Source organism: Narcine bancroftii, chromosome 4 (assembly GCF_036971445.1).
Source record: "Narcine bancroftii isolate sNarBan1 chromosome 4, sNarBan1.hap1, whole genome shotgun sequence".
In the NCBI taxonomy this organism is placed as follows: Eukaryota; Metazoa; Chordata; class Chondrichthyes; order Torpediniformes; family Narcinidae; genus Narcine; species Narcine bancroftii.
This window is the reverse complement of record NC_091472.1, coordinates 53301678-53324784: the sequence shown is the minus strand read 5'-3', so window position 1 is coordinate 53324784 and position 23107 is coordinate 53301678. Positions and strand designations below refer to the sequence as shown.

Genomic DNA, 23107 nt, shown 5'->3' with positions numbered 1-23107 from the left:
TTAAATTCAAAATATTTTCTGAACTGCACCCAAACAGAGTCTGTCGGTCAACCGGATTGTCAATTGATATTTTTAAGGAAAAAGGAAGTGAGGATCTGAGAAGTGCTGAGATGAAAAGAATTTTTAGCAGAATTCAATTCCTTTGCTACCCAAACTGGATGGTCCACGCAATTATAAAAATGTAGCCAAAACATAGGGTTACATATATTGACCACCCAATAATAAAATCTTAAATTAGATAGCGCCATACCTCTTGTGTTACTTTTGGATTTTTGAAGATGAACTTCATTTAGATGAGGGTACTTACCCTTCCATATATAAGATGATATATATACACATATTAAAAAACCATAACCATATAACAGTTTATGGCATGGAAACAGGCCATCTCAGCCCTTCAAGTTCACGCTGGTTCACTCAAACAACTCCGCTAGATCTCCCCACCTATTCTCCACCCATAACCCTCCAACCCCCTCTTATCCATGTATATATCCAGCCTCCTCTTAAATGAAATAATTGATTCTGCCTCAACTATTTCCTCCGGAAGATTATTCCATTCAGCCACCACTCTCCGAGTGAAGAAGCATCCTCTAATGTTTCTCCTAAAATTTTGCCCCCTTACCCTCAACTTGTGTCCTCTTGTTTCAACCTCCCCTGCTGTCAGGGGGAAGAGTCTACTTGCATCTAGTCTGTCTATTCCCTTCATAATTTAAAACACCTCTATCAAGTCAAATCCCCTCTCCAATGAATAAAGTCCTAACCTAGCCGAATCAAGTGAATCAAAAAATGATTTGGAAACAAAAATTGGTACAGATTGAAAAAGATATAAAAATTTTGGTAAAATATTCATTTTAATATAATTGATACGACCAACCAAAGATATTGATGGGGTGACTATCGCGTTAGAGACTGTTTCACATGTTTTAATAAGGCAAGGAAAGTTTTTTTAAAAAGATGCTTATGAGTCTTTGTAGTAAGTAAATTGATTTCTCACAATCTTAAAAAGGAGACTAGTGTATTCTGACGCAGGAGCATTCAAAGGGAAAAGTTCATTTTTATGTAAATTTAATCTATATCCTGAAAACTGACTAAATTTAGACAGTCAGTTGAAGGGTAAAGAAGTGTCAGAGCTTGATATAAAAAGCAAAAGATCATCTATTATAAAGAGAAACTTTGTTCAATTCCCTTTCTACAAATCCCTGAAATATCATCACACTCTTGAAATGCAATCGCTAATGGCTCTATGGCTAAATCAAAAAGTAATTGACTTAAGGATACCTTTGACGGGTTCCCCATTAGAGATTAAAAAACTGTAACTGTTGAAAATTAAGTAAGAATTGAATCCGTATGGCATGAATACTGCAGTTTAATCCATGCAATAACACATGGGCCAAAATTGAATTTTACTAAGATTGCAAATAAATATCTCCATTCCACCTGATCAAATGCTTTCTCTGCCTCTAAAGAAAGACACATTCAGGAACTGCACTGGAAGGTAAATACAAAATATCCAACAAGCAATGTATATTAAAATAAGAATAATGTTTTTAATAAAACCAGTCTAATTGTAAAAATGATTGATGGTGGAATATTCTCCAATCTATGGGCTAATGCTTTCACCAAGATTTTAATATCAATATTTAATAAAGAAATTGGCTTGAAGAAGGAGTACTCAGCTGGATCTTTACCTTTATTTACTATGAGAGATATAGATGCTTTGTTAAAAGTTGCTGGAAGATTAACTTTCTAAAGTGACTCAGATAACACAGAACTTAAGTGTGATGAAAGCAAATGAGAAAATTATTTAAATAAAACTTCACAGGAAACCATAAGGTCCTGGAGATTTTACAGATTGCAATGAAGAAATAGCAGTAGCTATTTCCTCATGATTATAGGGTCATCTAATCTTGTTTAGTTAATCAAAGAAAGTGAGGGAATATTTAATTGATTAAAAAATAAATTGTTCATCGAACTGCTATCATCTGAAATTCAGAAGTATGAAGTCAGGAATAAAATTTGCTGAATGTATCATTTATCTCAGAATGATCCATAGTAGTGTAACCATCATCCATTTGAATCTTTGTAATTTGTTACTTGGCTTCAAAATCTCTCAACTGATTAGCTAAAGGTTTACCAGATTTGTTACCGTGAATATAAAACTGTCACTTTTCAAAAGTTGGCATTCAACAGGATATGTTGAAAGGAGGTCAAATTTAATTTCAAGTTCAATTTGTTTTTTTATACAAATCAGGGTTTTTAACTTGAGCATATTGTTGATCTATTTGTTAACTTGATTAACTAATTCTAATCTCTATTCACAGAATAAGAAATAATATGTCCCATGAGAAAAGCTCTCAAATCATCCCAATCAAACTGGAAGTGTCTAATGAAGTACTTGTGTTAAAGAAAAAAAGTTATCTGCTCTTCCATAAATTTATTGAAGTCATTATCTGATAGTAAAGCCTAATTGAAATGCCAATGTCTTTTTATTTGAGGGAAGCCCGAAGGGATCATGGATAATACCACAATTGCATGATCTGATATTAATACATTGTGATAATTACAAAAATAAGTCAATGGGATAAATTGATTATCAATGTGAAAATAGTCAATGCAAGAAAAAGTGTGATGTATGCCTGAAGAGAAAGAATACACTCTCCTACTTGGATGGAGAAAATGCCAAATATCAGAGATACCATAATCTGATATGAAAGATTGAATTAATGAGGTGGATTTACTCATTGTAACGGGGTTAGGGGACAAATGGTCCAAACCAGGATCTAACCAATAATTAAAATCCCCACCTAGCACCAGAGAATGTAAACTAAAATCCGGAAGAGATGGAAAAAAAAGTTCAAAGAAGCCCCACATCATCTACCTTTTGGGCATAAATATTAGCAAAAACTATCATTATATAATTTCCCTGAAACAATAATCTAGCAACCATTTGGATCAGATACAACACTATGTTAGACAAAAAGACACCCCTTTGGCTTTAGCCTGAAACGAAGAATGAAAATGCTACTCCCTCCATTTTGTCATAAGACACGAATGATCATGACTACGAATATGCATTTCTTGTAAAAATATAATTGTGGCTTTAAATGGATTAATATGCAAAAAGAATCTACACTTTTCCATTTAACTGGATGATTCAAGCCTTTTTACATTCCAACTAAGGAAATTAATAGAATTATCCACATTTTATAAATTAACACTGTAAGCTGATTAGCACATTTAACATCCAAACTACAAGTGTTAGCCTTGCAGCTAAAAATTGACACTAATAAACCTATAACAACCATAAGAAAATAACGTCCCTCCCCCGCCTCAGTCCCAAAACCCAGATAGCTGCTGAAGATGCTAACAACAGGCTCAACAAAATAATCATTCTTAACCCAAACAAATCTTCGTGCTGGAGTCTTATTTCAAGCTCCATTTTTGTTAATGTAAATATAGTCAATATTTCTAAACACTACATAAATTTACTAAATCTTCATCCTTATTATGAAAAATATCTTTAGAATTTCTCATACAGTTCTAAGAAATATATAAAGTAATAATATTAGATCATTTTTACTGAGAGAAAATAAATGTATAATTCTCAATGTTCTTCAGTTGAAATGTAATAGCTCAATGTATTAATACAAAGTGGATGTTTTACCAATCAAATGTTGCCAAAACAAAATACTTACCCAACAAATGTTATATAACAAATTATAATAGTTAATCAGTTTCAGTCAACAAGTAGAGATTCACACTGGATGTGATGTAATGGGGAGATCATCTTCAACCGAAGGCAGCCACTTCTGACCACTGAAAAGTATAATGCGGAGATGCGTGGGATATAACAAGGATGGCTTAGAGCCATGTTTATGCAACTCCGACATCACATCTCTATATTCAGCACACTCCTTTAAAATTTCGGGACAGTAATCTTTTACAATCCTGATCTGCTGGCCATGATATTCAATTTTCCCTCTGCAACGAGCTTAACAAATCAGGAGATCCTTAGTTTTTTATCGATGCAGCTGTGTCTACCCCTGAGTTGGCTTGGGCATTAGTGAATGATGTGCTCTATCAATCTCCGCACAGAGAATCTCAAAAGAATTTTGTAAGTTGCCCAGTTTTGGTAGCTTCAGCCAAGCACAGAATACATAGATTCTTTCGTCTGCTCCTGCCTTCTAGGTCAATGACTTTCGCTGTTAGCTTCGAATTACTGTCACTTCGTTTGGAGCACGTTTCTTCTAATTCATCAATACACTCTGTCAAATTGCTCAGAATAAGGTCGAAAATGAATAACGTTCACCGTGCTCCTGGGTTAAACACTGGACCTTCAAGTTTAGCACCAAACTGATTTAAAATAGCTTTACCCTATCTATAACAACTGTTTGTGCTGTTTCAGTAGATCAGAAATAGCCTCCAGAGTTAGATTAGCTCTCACTTCTTTCTTCCCAGATGTTCCACTTCTTGAGGCCCTTTTAAAGTAAGCATGACTAAAGGAGAGGAAAGGTGTCAAATATGAAGCACTTTGGTTGTAAAATAAAGAATGAAATAGGTAAAAGTGGGTAGGAGCTGCTAACTATTGCTGTTACACTGAAGCCAATCTGAAGGCTTTGTTCTAAATTTCTAATACCGTATTCAGTTTGTTTGGCTGGTTTACTGGGCAGTTTGCTTCAAAATTGAAGAAGAGAGATGATCAAATCTGGCAATTCAATTTGAGACCCAGTTTTACATTCCTTTTCCACCCATTATTAATTTTGGGCTAAATGGTTGGAAAAACTCTCTTCAACTGATTGAATTAATTAATGTATTAATGTTAACACAGAAGAAAGCTGATCCTAACTAACTTCACAACCCATTAGTCCCATTTCCCCTTACATTGCACAATAGCGCATAAACATTCATTCCATTTATATTTGTTATAGGCACATTTTTATCATATTTTCACTGAGATGCTTGTGAAAGAGAATACGTATCATCTAGCTTTGATTTTTTTTTTCTCTTCTTTCTATTATTCATTGCATTCTTACTTTTGGCAGGTACGATGGTCGATCCCCGGAAGGTTTTGATAGTTGCTGGTCATCACAATTGGATTGTCGTAGCATATGCACATTTTGTGGTCTGTTACAGGTACCAGCAAATTTCCTGATCTGCTCAACAATTCTTGTGTGTTAAAAATCATAAAAACCTAAATAAAACCCTCAGTGCACATTCAGGAATGGACACTACCACACAAGGTTTGCATTTAAGCTGTAGGAAGTAGAAATCTCCATCATGTATTGCATAAAATATATCTGAAGTTGTGATTACTCAAGTTTGCACCATCCCCAACACATGCAGATTAAATTTTCAATTTGCTTTATTATCCAGCTGTATTTGGTGCATCATGTACTTGGCTGCCTTTAATCTTTCTGCCAGGAATTCTTGAACAGTTATCACATGGCTAAGGCAGCCAATTCACAAAACATCAGCCCTTCAAAAATCAGTCCCTAGCTCCACTTATTTCATGAGTTTTCCCTTGTCTATCTTTTTAATTTTGGTTTCAGAAACATTCCCAATTCAGCCTCAGAATACAAACTTAGATAATGTGTATTCACAGGTATATTAAGTGGGTGTGGTAATGTGGCAGTTATGTTGTTTGGCCAAAAACGAGGAATCCAAAACTAAGCTATGATTTTTTTAGTTCAGATTCAAAGAAATTAAAAAAAACGAAATTGAAAGTTAATGTCAATAATGATAGTTTGTTTTTTAACTAATGAAGGGAATTAAACCTTGTCCATTCTAGTTTCTTTGTTTTTTTTTAATTTTTTTATTTTTCACACCATAAATCACATTAGCCATGATATACACTTTTTCTTTTTCACACATATACAGTGACTTTTTCTCCTCCCCCCTCCCTCCTCCCAAGCCACCCCCCCACCCCCCCCCCCCTCATCCATTTTAGGTATACAATCTAGGTTGCATTAAACCAGTCAGACAATGTTGTCATTCAACAAAAATACACCAGAAATTCTACTGAGTCCATTCTTTTCTTTCCTTCTCCTTCCATCAACTTAGGTAATGTTTGTCCCCGGTAGGTTTTCGCTATTGTATTTAATGTAAGGCTCCCATATTTGTTCGAATATTTCAATATTATTTCTTAAACTATATGTTATTTTTTCTAATGGAATACATTTATTCAATTCTATATACCATTGTTGTATTTTCAAATTATCTTCCAATTTCCAGGTTGACATAATACATTTTTTTGCTACGGCTAGGGCTATCTTAACAAATCTTTTTTGTGCATCCTCCAAATCAATTCCAAATTCTTTGTTTTTTATGTTACTTAGGAGAAAGATCTCTGGATTCTTTGGTATATTGTTTTCTGTTATTTTATTTAATATCTGATTGAGATCATCCCAAAATTTTTCTACTCTCTCACATGTCCAGATTGCATGAATTGTTGTTCCCATTTCTTTTTTACATCGAAAACATCTATCAGATACTGTTGGGTCCCATTTATTTAACTTTTGTGGTGTAATGTATAGTCTGTGTAACCAATTATATTGTATCATACGTAGCCTCGTATTTATTGTATTTCTCATCGTTCCAGAACATAATTTCTCCCATGTTTCCTTTTTTATCTTTATATTTAAATCTTGTTCCCATTTTTGTTTAGTTTTACCATTTGTTTCCTCATTCTCCTTTTCTTGCAGTTTAATATACATATTTGTTATAAATCTTTTGATTAACATTGTATCTGTAATCACATATTCAAGGTTACTTCCCTCTGGTAAACTCAAATTTCTTCCTAATTTATCCTTCAAGTAGGATCTCAGTTGGTAATATGCCAGCGCTGTATCTCCAGTTATATTGTACTTATCTCTCATTTGTTCAAAGGATAAGAATCTACTTCCTGAAAAACAATTTTCTATTCTTTTAATCCCTTTTTTTTCCATTCTCTAAAGGAAAGGTTATCTATTGTAAAAGGGAGTAGCTTATTTTGCGTCAGTATTAGTTTTGGTAATTGATAATTTGTTTTATTTCTTTCTACATGAATCTTCTTCCAAATATTGAGGAGATGATGTAATACTGGAGAAGTTCTATGTTGTACCAATTTTTCGTCCCGTTTATATAATATGTGTTCAGGTATCTTTTCCCCTATTTTATCTAATTCTAATCTGGTCCAGTCTGGTTTTTCCCTTGTTTGATAAAAATCTGATAGGTATCTTAATTGTGCGGCTCTATAATAATTTTTGAAGTTTGGCAATTGTAAGCCTCCTTGTTTATACCATTCTGTTAATTTATCTAGTGCTATCCTCGGTTTCCCCCCCTCTCCATAAAAATTTCCTTATTATTTTCTTTAACTCTTTGAAGAATTTTTCTGTCAGTTGTGTTGGCAATGCCTGAAATAAGTATAATATCCTTGGGAAAATGTTCATTTTAATACAGTTTATCCTTCCTATCAGTGTTAGTGGTAGATCTTTCCAATGCTCTAAATCGTCCTGTAATTTTTTCATTAGTGGATTGTAATTGAGTTTATATAATTGGCCTAGATTTTTGTTTATTTGTACACCTAGGTATCTTATTGCCTGCATTTGCCATCTGAATGGAGATTCCTTCTTAAATTTTGAGAAATCCGCATTATTCATAGGCATTGCTTCACTTTTATTTACGTTTATCTTGTAACCCGACACTTCTCCATATTCCTTCAATTTCTTAGATAATTCTTTTATTGATAGTTCTGGTTCTGTTAAGTACACTATAACATCATCCGCAAATAGACTGATTTTATATTCCCTGTCTTTTATTTTTATTCCTTTTATATTATTATCTATTCTTATCAATTCTGCTAGTGGTTCTATAGCTAGCACAAACAATAAAGGTGATAGTGGGCATCCCTGCCAAGTTGACCTGCTTAAGTTAAATTCCTTTGATACATGTCCATTTACTGTCACTTTCGCTAACGGTCCCTTATATAATGCTTTAATCCAATTAATATACTTCTCCGGTAAACTGAATTTTTGCAATACTTTGAACAAATAATTCCATTCTACTCTGTCGAAGGCCTTCTCTGCGTCTAAAGCAACTGCTACTGTAGGTGCTTTATTTCCTTCTACTGCATGAATTAAGTTAATAAATTTACAAATATTGTCTGTTGTGCGTCTTTTTTTGATAAATCCAGTTTGGTCTAAATTTACCATTTTCGGTACCTGTTCTGCTAATCTGTTTGCTAATAGTTTAGCTATTATCTTATAATCTGTGTTTAGCAAAGATATTGGTCTATATGACGCTGGTGAGAGTGGATCTTTCCCTTGTTTTAGTATTACTGTAATTATTGCTGTTTTACATAAATCTGGTAAGTTTTGTGTCTCATCAATCTGGTTGATTACATCCAGGAGGGGCGGTATTAATAAGTCTTTAAATGTTTTGTAGAATTCTATTGGAAATCCATCCTCTCCTGGTGTCTTATTATTTGGTAATTTTTTTATTATCTCTAGTATTTCTACTGTTCCAAATGGTTCTGTTAATTTATTTTGTTCCTCTATTTGTAGTTTTGGTAGTTAAATTTTAGTCAAAAATTCATCTATTTTCCCTTCTTTTCCTTCGTTTTCAGTTCGGTATAATTGTTCATAGAATTCTCTAAAGTTTTCCTTAATTTCTTTTGGATTATATGTAATTTGTTTGTCTTTTTTCCTTGATGCCAATACCATTTTCTTAGCTTGCTCTGTCTTAAGCTGCCATGCTAGGATTTTGTGCGTTTTTTCACCTAGTTCATAATATTTCTGTTTTGTCTTCATTATATTCTTCTCTACCTTATATGTTTGTAATGTTTCATATTTTATTTTTTTATCCACCAATTCTCTTCTTTTAGTTGTATCTTCCTTCATTGCTAATTTTTTTTCTATGTTTACTATTTCCCTTTCCAACTGCTCTGTTTCCTGATTATAGTCCTTCTTCATCTTGGTTACATAACTTATTATTTGCCCTCTAATGAATGCTTTCATTGCGTCCCATAGTATAAACTTATCTTCCACTGATTCCGTATTTACTTCAAAATACATTTTTAATTGTTTTTCAATAAATTCTCTAAAATCCTGTCTTTTAAGTAGCATGGGGTTTAATCTCCATCTATACATTCTTGGAGGGATGTCCTCTAGCTTTACTGTCAATATTAAGGGTGAATGGTCCGATAGCATTCTCGCTTTATATTCTGTTTTTCTTACTCTATCCTGCATACTAGTTGATAACAAAAATAGGTCTATTCTTGAGTATGTTTTATGTCTAGCCGAGTAGTATGAGTATTCCTTTTCTTTTGGGTTTTGTTTCCTCCATATATCCAAAAGTTTCATTTCTTGCATTGATTTAATTATAAATTTGGTTACTTTGTTCTTCCTGTTAATTTTTTTCCCCGTTTTATCCATATTTGGATCCAAATTCAGGTTGAAATCCCCTCCTATTAGTATGTTCCCTTGCGTATTAGCTACCTTCAAAAAGATATCTTGCATAAACTTTTGATCTTCTTCGTTAGGTGAATATATATTAAGTAGATTCCAAAACTCCGAATATATCTGACATTTTATCATAACATATCTCCCTGCTGGATCTATTATTTCCTCTTCTATTTTAAATGGCACATTTTTACTAATTAATATAGCCACTCCTCTTGCTTTTGAATTATACGATGCTGCTGTTACATGTCCTACCCAATCTCTCTTTAATTTCTTGTGCTCCAATTCAGTTAAGTGTGTTTCTTGGACAAATGCTATATCAATTTTTTCCTTTTTCAGTAAATTTAGTAGTTTCTTCCTTTTAATTTGGTTATGTATTCCATTAATATTTAAAGTCATATAGTTCAGCGTAGCCATTTTATATTTTGTTTATCTTCTCTTTCCGTTTTTCCATCATTACCTTTCCTCCTTTTCCATTTCTGTTTTCTTATTTTCAACTCTTTATAAGACAACATTCCTACAACATCCAACATTTTCCTTATTCTCCTATTTATATCTTCTTTATCCCCAATCTCCCCTTCCCCTCCTGAGTTGTCCTTTATCCCTTGTAGGACAACCACATCTCCCCTCTCCATTTGGATTTGCGAATCCACTCGCAAGCGACAACTGATTTTGCAGTGACCGCTATTTCCCCCCACCCAGCCCCCCCAGAAAAGATTTCACTTTTCATATGTCACAAAGGTCACTCTTTTAATTCCCTCCTTATTCTCTCTATTCCATTACCTTCCCTTATTAATTCTTGTCTATACTATCTATATTTTCCTCTAAGTACAGATACATTCACGTATGCACATTGTCTCTATTCACTCTTATACCTCTTTACCCGCATATATATCAATCGTGATCATTTTTACTCTCATTACCCGTCTTCATCCCTCAGTCTATTTTTGTCTTTACCCACATACATATCAATCGTGATCATTTTTACTCTTATTACCCGTCTTCATCCCTCAGTCTATTTTTGTAATTGTTCTGCAAATTTTCGTGCTTCTTCTGGATCCGAGAATAGTCTGTTTTGTTGTCCTGGAATAAATATTTTCAATACCGCTGGATGCTTTAGTATAAATTTATACCCTTTCTTCCATAAAATCGCCTTTGCTGTATTGAACTCTTTTCTCTTCTTTAGGAGTTCAAAACTTATATCTAGATAAATGAAGATTTTTTGCCCTTTATACTCCAGTGGTTTGTTGCCCTCTCTTACTTTTTCCATTGTCTTCTCCAGTATCTTTTCTCTTGTAGTATAGCTTAGGAATTTTACTAAAATAGATCTTGGTTTTTGTTGTGGTTGTGGTTTAGAGGCCAATGCTCTATGTGCCCTTTCTATTTCCATTTCTTGCTGTAGTTCTGGACATCCTAGGGTCTTAGGGATCCAATCTTTTATAAACTCCCTCATATTCTTGCCTTCTTCATCTTCCTTAAGGCCCACTATCTTTATGTTATTTCTTCAGTTATAATTTTCCATTATATCTATTTTTTGAGCTAGTCGTTCTTGTGTCTCTTTAGTTTTTTTATTAGATTCCTCCAATTTCTTTTTTAAGTCTTCTACCTCCATTTCTGCTGCTACTGCCCGCTCTTCCATCTTGTCCATTTTCTTTCCCATTTCTGTTAAGGTCATATCTATTTTATTCACTTTGTCTTCTGTGTTGTTTATTCTTCTTCTTAAATCATTAAATTCCTGCGTTTGCCATTCTTTAAATGACTCCATGTATCCTCTAACAAGAGAAAGTATATCCTTTACCTTGCCTTTCCCTTCTTCTATTTCGCTGTACTCTTCCTCTTCTTCTTCCTCTGGGTTGGCCATCTGTTGTTTCTTTGTTGCCCTTTTCTTCTTTCTTGTTTTCATTGTCTTCTGTGGTCTCTTCTTGCTGCAGGTGTTCTGCAGCTGTCGTTGCCGGCTGTGGAGATCGACTCCCCAGCTGGTCCCCCCTCCCGTCGGTGTGTTTTTTTTCATGTGCGGTTGCGTACTTTTACTCGGCTCTGCGAGCCATTTTTGTAGTCCTATTTCTACCGACCTGAGGAAGCGGGCTTCTCTCTCCACAGCAGGCCTCTTCGGACAGGTAAGGCCTTCTCCTTCTTCCTCCGTTGTCTTCTCTTCCTCTCTTCTTACCGTTGATTTTGATTTTTCTTTTTTTGTCGCCATCTTCTTTCCACCTTTATACTCACTTTTCTTTAACTTTTATTTCTGTGCCTTTGTATTTTCTCTTGTTTTTCCCGACTTTTCTGGAGAGGGCTGGAGTTCACCGTCCGGCCCGCGATGTTGACTCCCTCGATGTTGGTGGGTCTCCCTCAAGGGCTCCTCCACGGCACTAGCCCGTTGTTGAGGTGACCATTCTAGTTTCTTTGTTGAAGGAATTCTGGTCTGGCTATACACTGGACAACATTTTTTTCAAAAGGTTTGCTTCCTGAAAAAAATTTGTGATAACTTCATGTTGAACACAAAGATCATTTTACGTTTGCTGTATCACATAGGAAGTTGGAGAAACATTAAATTAACTTTTAATTTAATTAATTTTTCATGTTTAATCACATGATGATGACTTGTATTAGTTCAACTGACCTAAAAATGTTTTGCCGTTGATTTTCATCTGTGCTCAGCATCTGATGCCTCTCGTATCAGTGCTCAAGAATAGTCGACCAGCATTAGCGGATTCCACTTAGCCCTGATACCTTTTATCCATGGTCGCAATGTCCTGGAGATACCTTTCACCATGTTCGTCAATGACTGTGCCAAGATTAGCAGGGAAGATGGCCAAGTGCAAATGCAGAAAATGAGTTTTCAGTGATATGTTGCACTTCATGGTTTTGAAGGCTTGAAGTAGACTTAAGATATGACAGGAAATCACAAAAATTGGTTATATTTTAAAAACAGTACGTGATAAGAAAATTGTAAAAGGAGTTTTGTATTCAGCAGCCCAAACTTCATAAAATACAAGCAAAAATGTTTTGGAAACAAAATCCTTGTTATCCAGTGCTGAACTATCCTGAACTATCTTCCAAAATTACCTGTCAAGCCAGTCAGTTCTAAGAGGTTCCAGGCTGCCAAGGGCACTGCCATTTGCATTCTGGCTGGTCATAAAATAACCGCATTCATAAAGTTGTAGAATAGAAACATGTCCTTTGTCCCACCAGGTCCATGCAGACCTTTCTTGCTGATCTGCACTAACCCATTTACTTTAATTAAAATCATATCCTCCTTTGCCTTGCCATTTAAATGTTAGCCTAAATGCCTCAAACATAAGTTGCATCTGATTTACTAACCTAATTTGGGGTGTTCCAGATACCTGCCACATTCTATGTATTTAAAAACTTGCCCTTCAATACCCCTTTAAAACTACTTTCTCTCACTGTTAATAAATCCCTTGTTTTTTTTTAGAAAAGACATTTTGACCTTCTACTCTCTATTCATCTTTATTTCTTTTCTCGTCCTTGTGCTTTAGTTCTAAGATGAAGGCTGTTTGAATGTTCTCTTGGATTATAAAAATCAGCCTACAATCCATCTCCAACATGCTTCTAAAATTTAAAAAAAAGTTGTTTTTTCGTTAAATATGAAAGATTCCACAAATGCCTGTCAGAGGGCACAAATCAGCAACAAAATTAGCAGAAAATTGTGACAGAGCCATGAGGGGAAAGGTAGGGAAATGAATAAAAAGAGAGGGAATGTTGGGGGACAAATTCTTCTCTCAGAATTTAATAAACTCTGGAAATTATCTTGCCGCAGAGGGCTGTGAAGTCAGATAATTATATATTTTTTAAGATTGAGATATTTGAAAGGATGAGAAATTAAGGATTATTGGGAAACTGGCATCGCAGAGGAATCGGTCATGATCATATTGGATGGATTGAGGGACCAATTGGCTAACTCCTATTTTCTTGTGTTCTTGGAGACAGAAAACTGGACGATGATCAACAAAGTGTGAGTTGTTGATGGTTGAAACAGCGACTTGGAGAAGTATTTTCGTTCTCTGTGTCCCACTTAATGGCTGAAAACAAATGGTGTGCTTTGTATCTTAGCAGTGGGATCCAAGTCTGGTATGTGATGAGAGGATAAGAAGGTCATTCAGTGCCCAATTCAGTAATTTTGGAATTGGTTAATTAACTGATGGTTGTTGTTTAGCAGTTGAGGCCCAGATCGTGGATGGCTGGATATGATTAGGATGTGGGCTTGTCCAGTATGCCAGAGCACTGAAGCAGATGAGTGGCCGAAGGGTTATGCCACTTGCAAATTCTAGTTAGTAGGTGGAAAGAGACGCATTTGTATGCATTTGAAAGATCAGGCTAAATGAAAGGAACAAATTCAAATATCAGGGAAAATAATTACTAAATAGTAGAGGTGATCAATTTTGGATGACATTTTAAAAAATAATATTGCTGGGCATTATGAAGAATTGAGCTTGTGAAGGAATGGTTGCAGTTGATATATAAAGTATTAAAAAAGATAATCTTATGGGAATGCTCTAAACATTTAAAATCTTGTAGTTTGTGGGTGAGATGGGCTCATCTGGTAATGGGAACCAGAATCAAATTAACAATATTCAATGTCGTGATGCTCCACAAAAGTAAGATCAGCTAATAATTACTGCTCTCTCTGCCTCTAAGAAATGACAATATATCTCATTGATTCTGTACTAAAAAAAGAACTGATTACAGTATGAGGGGATGAATGCCAATAATAATAAAGTGGATGATTACATTTCAAACTGAGGGATCAGGCTGACAGTTGTGGAAAGCAACACTTTATCTGGGATCAGAGACTAAAGTCCAGTCTATTAGAAATGAGGATGTAATAATTCTAGAAACTGGCTAAATTTACAAAGACGCAGACTGCAGATGTTCTAATCTGGAGGGAGAAAAAAAACCAATCTGCTGGAGGAACTAAGTGGTACAAGGACCATCAGTGGGAGAAAATGAATGGTTAACTTTTTGCTGCAGACTTCAACATCAAGATTCTTGATCTATTGGTTTATCAAAATCTAAATGAAATTTGAACTTATAGCAATGACATTCAAGTTATCAAAATTATAGTTAAATTTTGAATTTTCTATTCAAAGAAAGTTTCATTTTTTTTATATAGCTAATTTTTTTTGTAAGGCCTTCTGTTACTGAAGAAATTTCCTGGACTCTTTACTGAATGAGATTCTGTTCTTATTTCTAGAATTAAGGAGTCTTCTGGATGGCAGCAGGTATTTACGAGCCCTTACCTTGACTGGACAATCGAGAGAGTTGCAGTAAATGCTAAAGTTGTTGGAGGACCACTTGGTGATAAAGACAAGATGGTGGCTGTAGCATCTGATAGCAGTATAATTCTGTGGAGTATTCAGGATGGAGGCAGTGGTAATGAAATTGGTATGTACTACAAACTTGTTTAAGAATGCAACATTTATTTTCTTTAATTTGAGAATGCAGCTGTTTTCATATTTGCGTTGAGTAACAGAGAAATGACAAAGGTACTCCTGTTTTCACACCTTTCAACATAGCTTGAATCCAGCCTATACTGAGAGAACAATCTCGATGCCTCCTCTTACTATTCACTACATCATAAATATAATCTGAGCAAAGTTCAAAATGATTGAAATTATTAATAAAATGTGTAACAAATTTGTGTTAACCTTATTTCTTTTATAAAAATGTCTTGGGAAGGTAAATTATAGAGTTAAGATATTGTATCTGTATTCTTAGTAAGTTAGCTGTGGCTTCATAAAGAGTTGCACACAGGTCACAGCACATTTATAAGCCCCTTTCACATTTGCATCCCACTAAATTGGTCATTCAGTGTCCTGGGATAGGAATGGCTTTTCACACTTGTCCACTCCTAACTGGGACATTGAATGCTTTCATACTTGCAAGGAGCCATCCCCGGGGTTAGGACTGTTCCACCTTCTATCAGTAATGAAATGACACATCAAGTGATGGTGGACCTGTCCTAAATCCTGATCAATGTATTATGATTTAATATTTGAACAAAATTAACATGCTTAATTATAACATAGTTAAGCTTTATGTGTCGCACAGCTTGAGCCCTTCAGCGGCTGCTGTTGTTGTGCTGACGAATATCAACCTTTATAAGGGACCGAGGGAAAGTGCTAGCAAGAAATAGCAATACTAGACACTTTTTAAACAGGCTGGGAAAGTTGGTAGCGCTACAGTGCACAATTTATATAGCTTGGGAACATTTGTAGCGCTAAAGCACAAATTTATACAGCTTTGGAAAGTTGGTAGCACTAACGCGTACAATTTATAAATACTGTGGAAAAAGTGATGGCAAACCTGCCCTCCCAGAATTCCATGCGGCAGAGAAAGGGCTATATGCCTGGCTGCATGCACTGAGCGTTCATGGAGGGGTTACACTGCTGCACGGAATTCTGGAAAGTGAGGTCCGCCATTACTTTTACCCATGCTGATTAAAAATTGTTCACTATTGCTACTTATTGTTATTTAGTTCTTCTCTCTCCACCTCTCTCTCCTGCTGCAACTTGCCCACGCAAAGCTTATACCTTTTTAATCTTTTCTTCCTTCATGTTCCTGCACTCATGCAAAAACTTGGGTCATTTCAATCCCATAATGCAATTACCCATTTCACACTTGCCTGATTGCAATGCCGGCATCTGCAGATGCCGGGGATTATATTGAGGGTCGAGGCCATCAAACCCCGGTATGAAATTATGTCATCTAATGCCAGCGTTGATCTGAGTTTGTTTTCGTATTTGACCTTTCAAAACGCCGATTGGTAGTTTATTCCTGGGATCACATACAAGTGTGAAAGAGGCTATAGAGAACCATTGTTTTCTGACAGGAGTCTTCATTCTTGGAGTCAACATATTTTGGACAGACAGATCTAATGGATTTCGTGGGTCTTAATTATTCAAGAACTGCTGAGGAATCCATCTGTTTTTAATCAAAGCCATTTAAGCCTCTTGAACAGAGATGTGGTCTGAGGTTGTTATGGATATGGAATGGTTTTCAAAAAGGAACAGAATTTTGGTAGAAATAAAACTGATGGTCATGCGGTTTCCAAGAATTGGGAGTCACCTCAGTGATGATGTAATGGTCACATGATTTGGAGAAATATATTACTGAATTATTACATTCTGAGTTCAGTTTTGGAAGAGTTCAGTTTGGAATTGACGGAAATCAAAACCCTGTGACACAGGGTTTGTGAAAGACAGAGTTGAGTTACAGTAACCAGAATTGGTGCTGTTGTTAATGCATTACTCCTGGGAAAGGGGGAACACAGAATCAGTGGCTTTTGAAATGAAGAAGACCATTGCGCTGTCTCTTTGGAAAAGAGGACAGATTTCTATTGGGTCTATTTTTGTGTGGCCTCTTCGTTTAACCCTTGTCTGTTTCATGACTTCTCGTGGAAGAAGATAACCACATTTGTTTAATCCTTATCTGGGTTTATGAATTCATCATGGAAGAAAATTGTGAGTAAAGAGGCCTGAAGATATGTTTAAAAGCACTTTATAATTATTTCTAAATTGAGAATTTGAGACTTTCAAGGAAGACTAAAATGATGCTGACCTTTCAAAGATTGACTTTTCAGAGTGGGACACACACACACACACACACACACACACACACACACACACACACACACACACACACACACACACACACACACACACACACACACACTTTCGCATAGTAGGATTGTTTAGAGTTAAGTAAGTTTAAGTTTAGTAAGTTTAAGGTAAGTAAGAAATGTTATGTTGTTAATAGTTTAATTTAACAAAAACTAGTATTTTTAATTTACCATTGTCTGGTGAATTTTCCATTGCTGTTCCTGTGTTAGTGCTAACAAAGTCCCTTTAGTCCCAAATATAATTAAAAGGGTTGTTAGTTTGTAACAAGTGGGATAGACTTGTTTCCTAACTCGGATTGAGGAAACAACACAACCACTGGCATATTATCCATACTTTTATTAACTTAAGCATTGTTAGTTTATCTGCTTCATTTACCCATCATTGCTGCATATCCCTGTATACCTGTTATCCTTGCATAGATTGATGAATGTCACAAAAAATAAAATCCTTGCACCAGTATTGAGTCTTTGGGGAAAAGAGAGCTCCAAGATTTCATTAATTTTTATTTGCGATCAGCATATTTTAAGTTGGTGCCCTTTTGTCAGTGTTCCAGTCAGAGACTAATTAGTCTTTCTGGACCTGGATCCCTTCTCTCCTTAAGGATCACATTGAGAAAACAACTCTGCCTCCTAAATTTAGGAGAATAATTTCTTAAAGACAACTGGAAAACTGCCCTTTATCCATCCTCCTATTGCACAATTTTTTCAAGACCTTTGTCCCATTTTTCATCTATTGCCTTAATATTTTCTTTTTTTTGTCTTTTTACTATTTATCTTCAAAAACCTGCCTTTCCTAATTCTGATGCCAACTGTTTACTGTTTAACCATCACAGCCATTGAATGGAACTTTTTTGTAAATTTACTTTAAGACTCGTCTTTCAACAATGGTTGATCTTTTTAACATGTTCATGTGTACAGTATCTTTTTTGTCATTATCTTGTAGTAAAATTACTAGATTTGCTTTGATGGAGTTCTGGCAACATATAAATATTGAGAATTAGAAGATCAGGCATTGGATAACTTTTCTGAAAGTAAATAGATAGCATTTCTTGAATTAGAATTTTCTGATGATCTAAATGTAATTAGATTACTGAGGCAATAGTGTTGGCAATGTTAGGTTTGGTTTTCTACTCAATCCAAATTAGTTGATGTTCTTGATGTCTGCATGAGTGATGCTATTTGCCCCCCCCCCCCCCCCCACTGGTGGAGGGAAGGAAAGGTTCGGTTCTAATGCTATCCAGTATTACGTGTTACATTTTGTCAGGTCAGGCATAGTTATAATGCAATAGTTGTAATGCAAACACTATTCTATGTCATGTGAGAATGTCCAATTAACCAGTACCAACAGATTTCATCCAGTTTATATTTCATATTTCCAGTACTGCACTGTTTAGTTATTTTGTAATTCTTGTGGTTACCAACTTCTCCCTTAAATTTAAGGCTTCTAGAAGTTCCTGAACATTTTGATTCAGCATTTTTCACATCTATTGTTTATTTTCCATGAACTGCAATGGAGATTTCTATAGGGACAAGTCTAGCAAATAATCAGGTTTACGTGTCAACCTAAATCTATTTCCGAATAGCTTCTAATGTGTATCTTGAAAATAAATTAAAGTAAGTGATCACCATTACTGTGCCTGCCTGTAAAGTTGTCATACCTTTGCTGGGCTTGGGAGATGCTTCCTCTCCCTAGGTGAATTTATTACAAGTTACCAGTTGTCAACATACAATTGGCAAAAAGAGGCTTAATATACACAACAGATGTTCATGCAAATTGTAGCATTATTTAATAGGCATGAATATTTATGCTACTTGACGTGCATGAGTGTGGAAGTGAAATTAAACATGGTGGACGTTCCTGCAGAAATACTAGAAATATCCTTACAGTTTCCTCAGAAGAGATTAATCTTTTCAAATGAAATCCGTAATTTTAAAACGTTTCCAATTTGTCTCTGTATGTATGAAAGTATATTATATGAGAATTTTTTAGCATTAAAAAAATGCTATGCTTAAGTTACAAATACTAAAAGTCGCACATTGTAACAATGACATTGACTTTCACTGAGAACCAAGAATAAGGAAAAGCATCAGTTAGACTTCTTAAATAATTTTAGTGCTTGATCCTGTCTTTTAAATTATAACTCTTACTGTGAAAATGTGCTACACCATTTCAGGCAAGCTTAGAAAATTGCTGAACATGTAGTCACAATCGTGGTTTTAATTCTAGATACATGTATAGTTAATGTAATGGAGAAATTGCCCTGTGTTGAAAATGTTTTATGTGTATATACAATTAAGGAAAAAATAGATTTGTGTGTAACTTGATTTATTCTGAGACCAAGATGCTCTTCACATTTTATAATACAATAATAAATGCTTTCTTTACATTGTCTCCAGCACATACCATTATGAATAGTCAGTAATGGTCAGTAATTATGTACAACCCAGTTAAGTATTTGCTGGTTTAAAAGCTCTGTTGATTTGGATTAAATTGGCTCTACAAAAAGCTCCACTTAGCAATAAATGCTGAAAGAAAATAATGAAATTTTCTGGAAAATGCAGTCTTAGAGCAATTTGATTCAGATGATCACAATTTGTATGAAAATCTTAGAAAACTATAAGGGCTGTGCTTTTCTTTCAATTTTGCTTTGTTTAGCATGCAAAACATTGAACTGATTTTTAACTTCCTGAAGTGCTGTGGATAAGGTCAGGCAGAAATTGAAAATTGTTATGTATTACTACATTTTGTGTATTTGTACATGACAAATTGCTGATTATCAAGAAGATGTGATGGAGATGACTGCAGGTATAAGCAGCAGGAATGTGATCCCCTGTTCTCGCAATCATTCAGTGGTACAAACAATTTAAGAAGTAATTAGATCAGGGAAGTGAACACAGTGGCATATTCAGCTCCGTCCTGATTTAGTCCAGATCCAACCCCTTAACTCTGCTTGTTGTTTACCAAGGCTATGCTGCAGATACACACACTGCTTCTAGATATTCATTGCTTTTCTAATCAGCTACCACTGATATTTAGCTCTTTCATCCTTTTGTCTGTTCTATCCATTCAATACATATAATGGCTTTTGCATAGCAACAGTGCTACATGTGTGTGGGCCTTAGAAGATATTGAGGGAAGCTGTGTTAAGATTGAAGATTATAATTTAGTAGGCTATTGGAATTATGTAATCAACCAAAAGAATGATTGGCTCATTAGAGTATCAAACATAGCAAGCAGTTGAATGCCCCCAGAATAAATAATCATGTATCCCAGCCTTTGTTGTTGCACACCTCATTCACATGCAAAAAAGTATTTAGTGGTTCTTATATAACAAGGAAATAGTGGAGAGCCATAGGAGCAATGATGGTTTTCAAAGGCCTTGGAAGAGGGTTCTCTGATCAAAACACTTTCTTCTTCAAGGTCCATGAAATACTTCTTTGTGATGTCTTTTTTTGACTAAATCCTTGTAGAGCTGGTAATTTGATGCAGGGAATTGTGCATTGAAATTTTTTGCACAACTGGGGAAGCATCTTCCTATAATTGTTGACCAGCGAAACATTAATGGTGTGGAATATCTTCCAGATAGAAGGTATTCCTGAGTTACAGGCAATGTGTTGTTGATTAGTACTTGCATCTGTGGAAAGAGGCCCCAAATGTGGACACCCTGTTTTTCTGATTGGCTTTGTTGATGATAATGTAAGCAGAAATAAGTTCAAGATCAAGATTCCTTTATTGTCGCAAAATGTAGTAATACATAACATTCGTCAACTTCTGCCTACTCTAAAGGCACACCAAGAGATGCCACTAGTATTGCCTGCTGCCCCCAATAATGAGAGAAAGAAGCAAAACAGTCCCTTCAGAGACACGGAAACAGCATATCTTAAATGTGGTATGATCTCCTGAAAGCTTTTTTTTTAATTCAACTATAGCTAGGTTACCAGTAATCTGTTGGTGTTTCTGAAATTCCTGTTAACATGCTGAAGAAGGCTTAAGAGAGAAAGATGTATTATCAGGCTGAAAGTTTCTTCCCTGCAGCCATCAGGCTCCTGAATGAACCCCGTAACAGTGCTTTCATGCTGCCAAAGCTTGATGCCAATTGATGTTTCTTTTCATTGCAATCCTATACCCTATATTGTGCTCATTGTACAGCTGTATGTAATGTGGTCTGTTTGCAGAATTTGCTGTTCTCAGTAAGTAATATATTTAAACTTAAAAACTTGAACAGATATTTTTGTTTTGTAGGTGTGTTTAGTCTTGGAGTTCCAGTGGATGCACTCTTCTTCATTGGTAATCAGCTAGTTGCAACCAGTCACACTGGGAAAGTAGGTGTGTGGAATGCAGTTACCCAACATTGGCAGGTAAGATGCATCTCTAACAGAATTTTGTAAATTTCCATTTCAATCTAAAAATATCAGTTAGGAATATGAGATGAGGTGAGACATGTTCATTTTATGGCTACCTTGCATTTAAAAATTGTAAATTCTGAATCATTCACATGATAAACATTAAGATTCATTAAAAGTATATTCTAGAGATTCATGCACAAAAGTAGTCGTGGATGAACAGATGTTTGTCAAGTTCTGCTGTCACCCTTGACAACCCGGTAATTTGATTTGTAGGTCCTGTGTAAAAACTCCTTTTTTTTTTACAATGGCTGATTCAGTAGGTTAGATGTGGACTGAAATAACTGGTAAAAGCAAAAATTAGTGTTTCTTTTTGCTGTGTGTCACTACAAAAGGTAAAAATGTACTTGTTACTCAAAATTTCTACTTCATTTCATTCAATTAATTATGCCCTAGCTGTCGATTAAGTTTGAAATTTGTGCAGGATGTAATATGGGAAGGATGAATGGTAATACTGACTTTTGAAGAATTATAGGTTATCCAGATTTAATGATCTGTTTACATATGTGGACACACTTCAGCAAGCTGAAATAAATTTGCCAAATGGAAAGGATATAATTGTTGAGAATGAATTTAGTGAAAGGGAACCCGATTTAAACAGGTACAAAAAGCAAGTAAAAGAATAGTCCACCACTTTGTTTCCATCTTTGATGGATAATAAAAAGAATGTGCATCAATTTAAGTAATATTGCTTAGTTGGGTACATAATGATTAGTGTAGAGGAATGTACAGATTTATGTACATGGATGTGGATACGTAGAGTTAGCAGGGCAAGTAAACAGATGGAGAAGAATGAAAAGCATGGTAAAAATATAGAAAGAACTATGTCAAGAACTAGAATTCTGAGTCACACGACTTGAAGGATGTCATGCTCCAAGGAAGGTTCAGAGATTTGAGAGTTGTGGGAATGGGAAATTTACTGTGGTGTTTCATGTATATAACATTTTGATCAGGCTGGTGGATAAGATGAATAAGGAGAGCATATTTCACTTAATAAAGTGGTCCATAAGCAGCATGGCTTTCAGGCAACAGAGAAGATTGGAGGAGAGTTCAGTTAAGGCTCTGGAGAGTTTGAAAACATGGTTAATAAAGAAATTGTCATGTTTATATAAAAGATAGATGAGTGTATAAGTGCCATAGCAGACAAGAGTAGGGCTTTAAAACTGGAAAGTCTCAGCTGATTTTGGGTGGCATTGACTTGATGGTCTGAACTTTGGTGCTTTGATTTCGATGACTGAAGTAGATCATCCTTAGCTGCTATGCCATTCAATTGGCAGGAGGCCTTGATATTAATCATTATTCCTCCTTTAGCCATGGAGTGAGTTTCAGAAAACTGGAGAATGTCCAATATTACTCCATTTTAGAAGGGAAACAGGGACAAATAATATAGGATGCTAAGCTTTGCATTGGTCATAGGGAAGTTATTGGAGAAAATTTTTAGTGATAGGAATGGGCTTTTTTAAGGACAGTTAGCATCATTTATGTTTGTGAGTTGGTTAATTGGGTACAGCAATTGCCCCTTTAGTCTAAGTAAGTGACAAAAGATCCAAAGTAGAGCTGATGGGAATATGAGAGCAAATGAGCTAACAAGACTTTAGGCAAGAGTGGAGAGGAAGAATTGGACAGT

The 23107-nt window shown here is 35.3% G+C and overlaps 1 protein-coding gene across 3 annotated transcripts in view; it reads left to right on the top strand.

The window, feature by feature from the left end:
• Positions 1-23107, top strand: part of kctd3 (potassium channel tetramerization domain containing 3) — a 96069-nt gene that overhangs the window by 61701 nt on the left and 11261 nt on the right. The window contains exons 2-6 of one of the 3 annotated variants that reach the window (XM_069931291.1): positions 1467-1495; positions 2322-2413; positions 5043-5133; positions 14650-14840; positions 21320-21435. In XM_069931291.1, coding sequence (XP_069787392.1) covers positions 1467-1495; positions 2322-2413; positions 5043-5133; positions 14650-14840; positions 21320-21435 — 519 coding nt within the window. The remainder of the gene's footprint in view (positions 1-1466; positions 1496-2321; positions 2414-5042; positions 5134-14649; positions 14841-21319; positions 21436-23107) is intronic. The other 2 variants (XM_069931292.1, XM_069931290.1) reach the window with 2 other exon arrangements.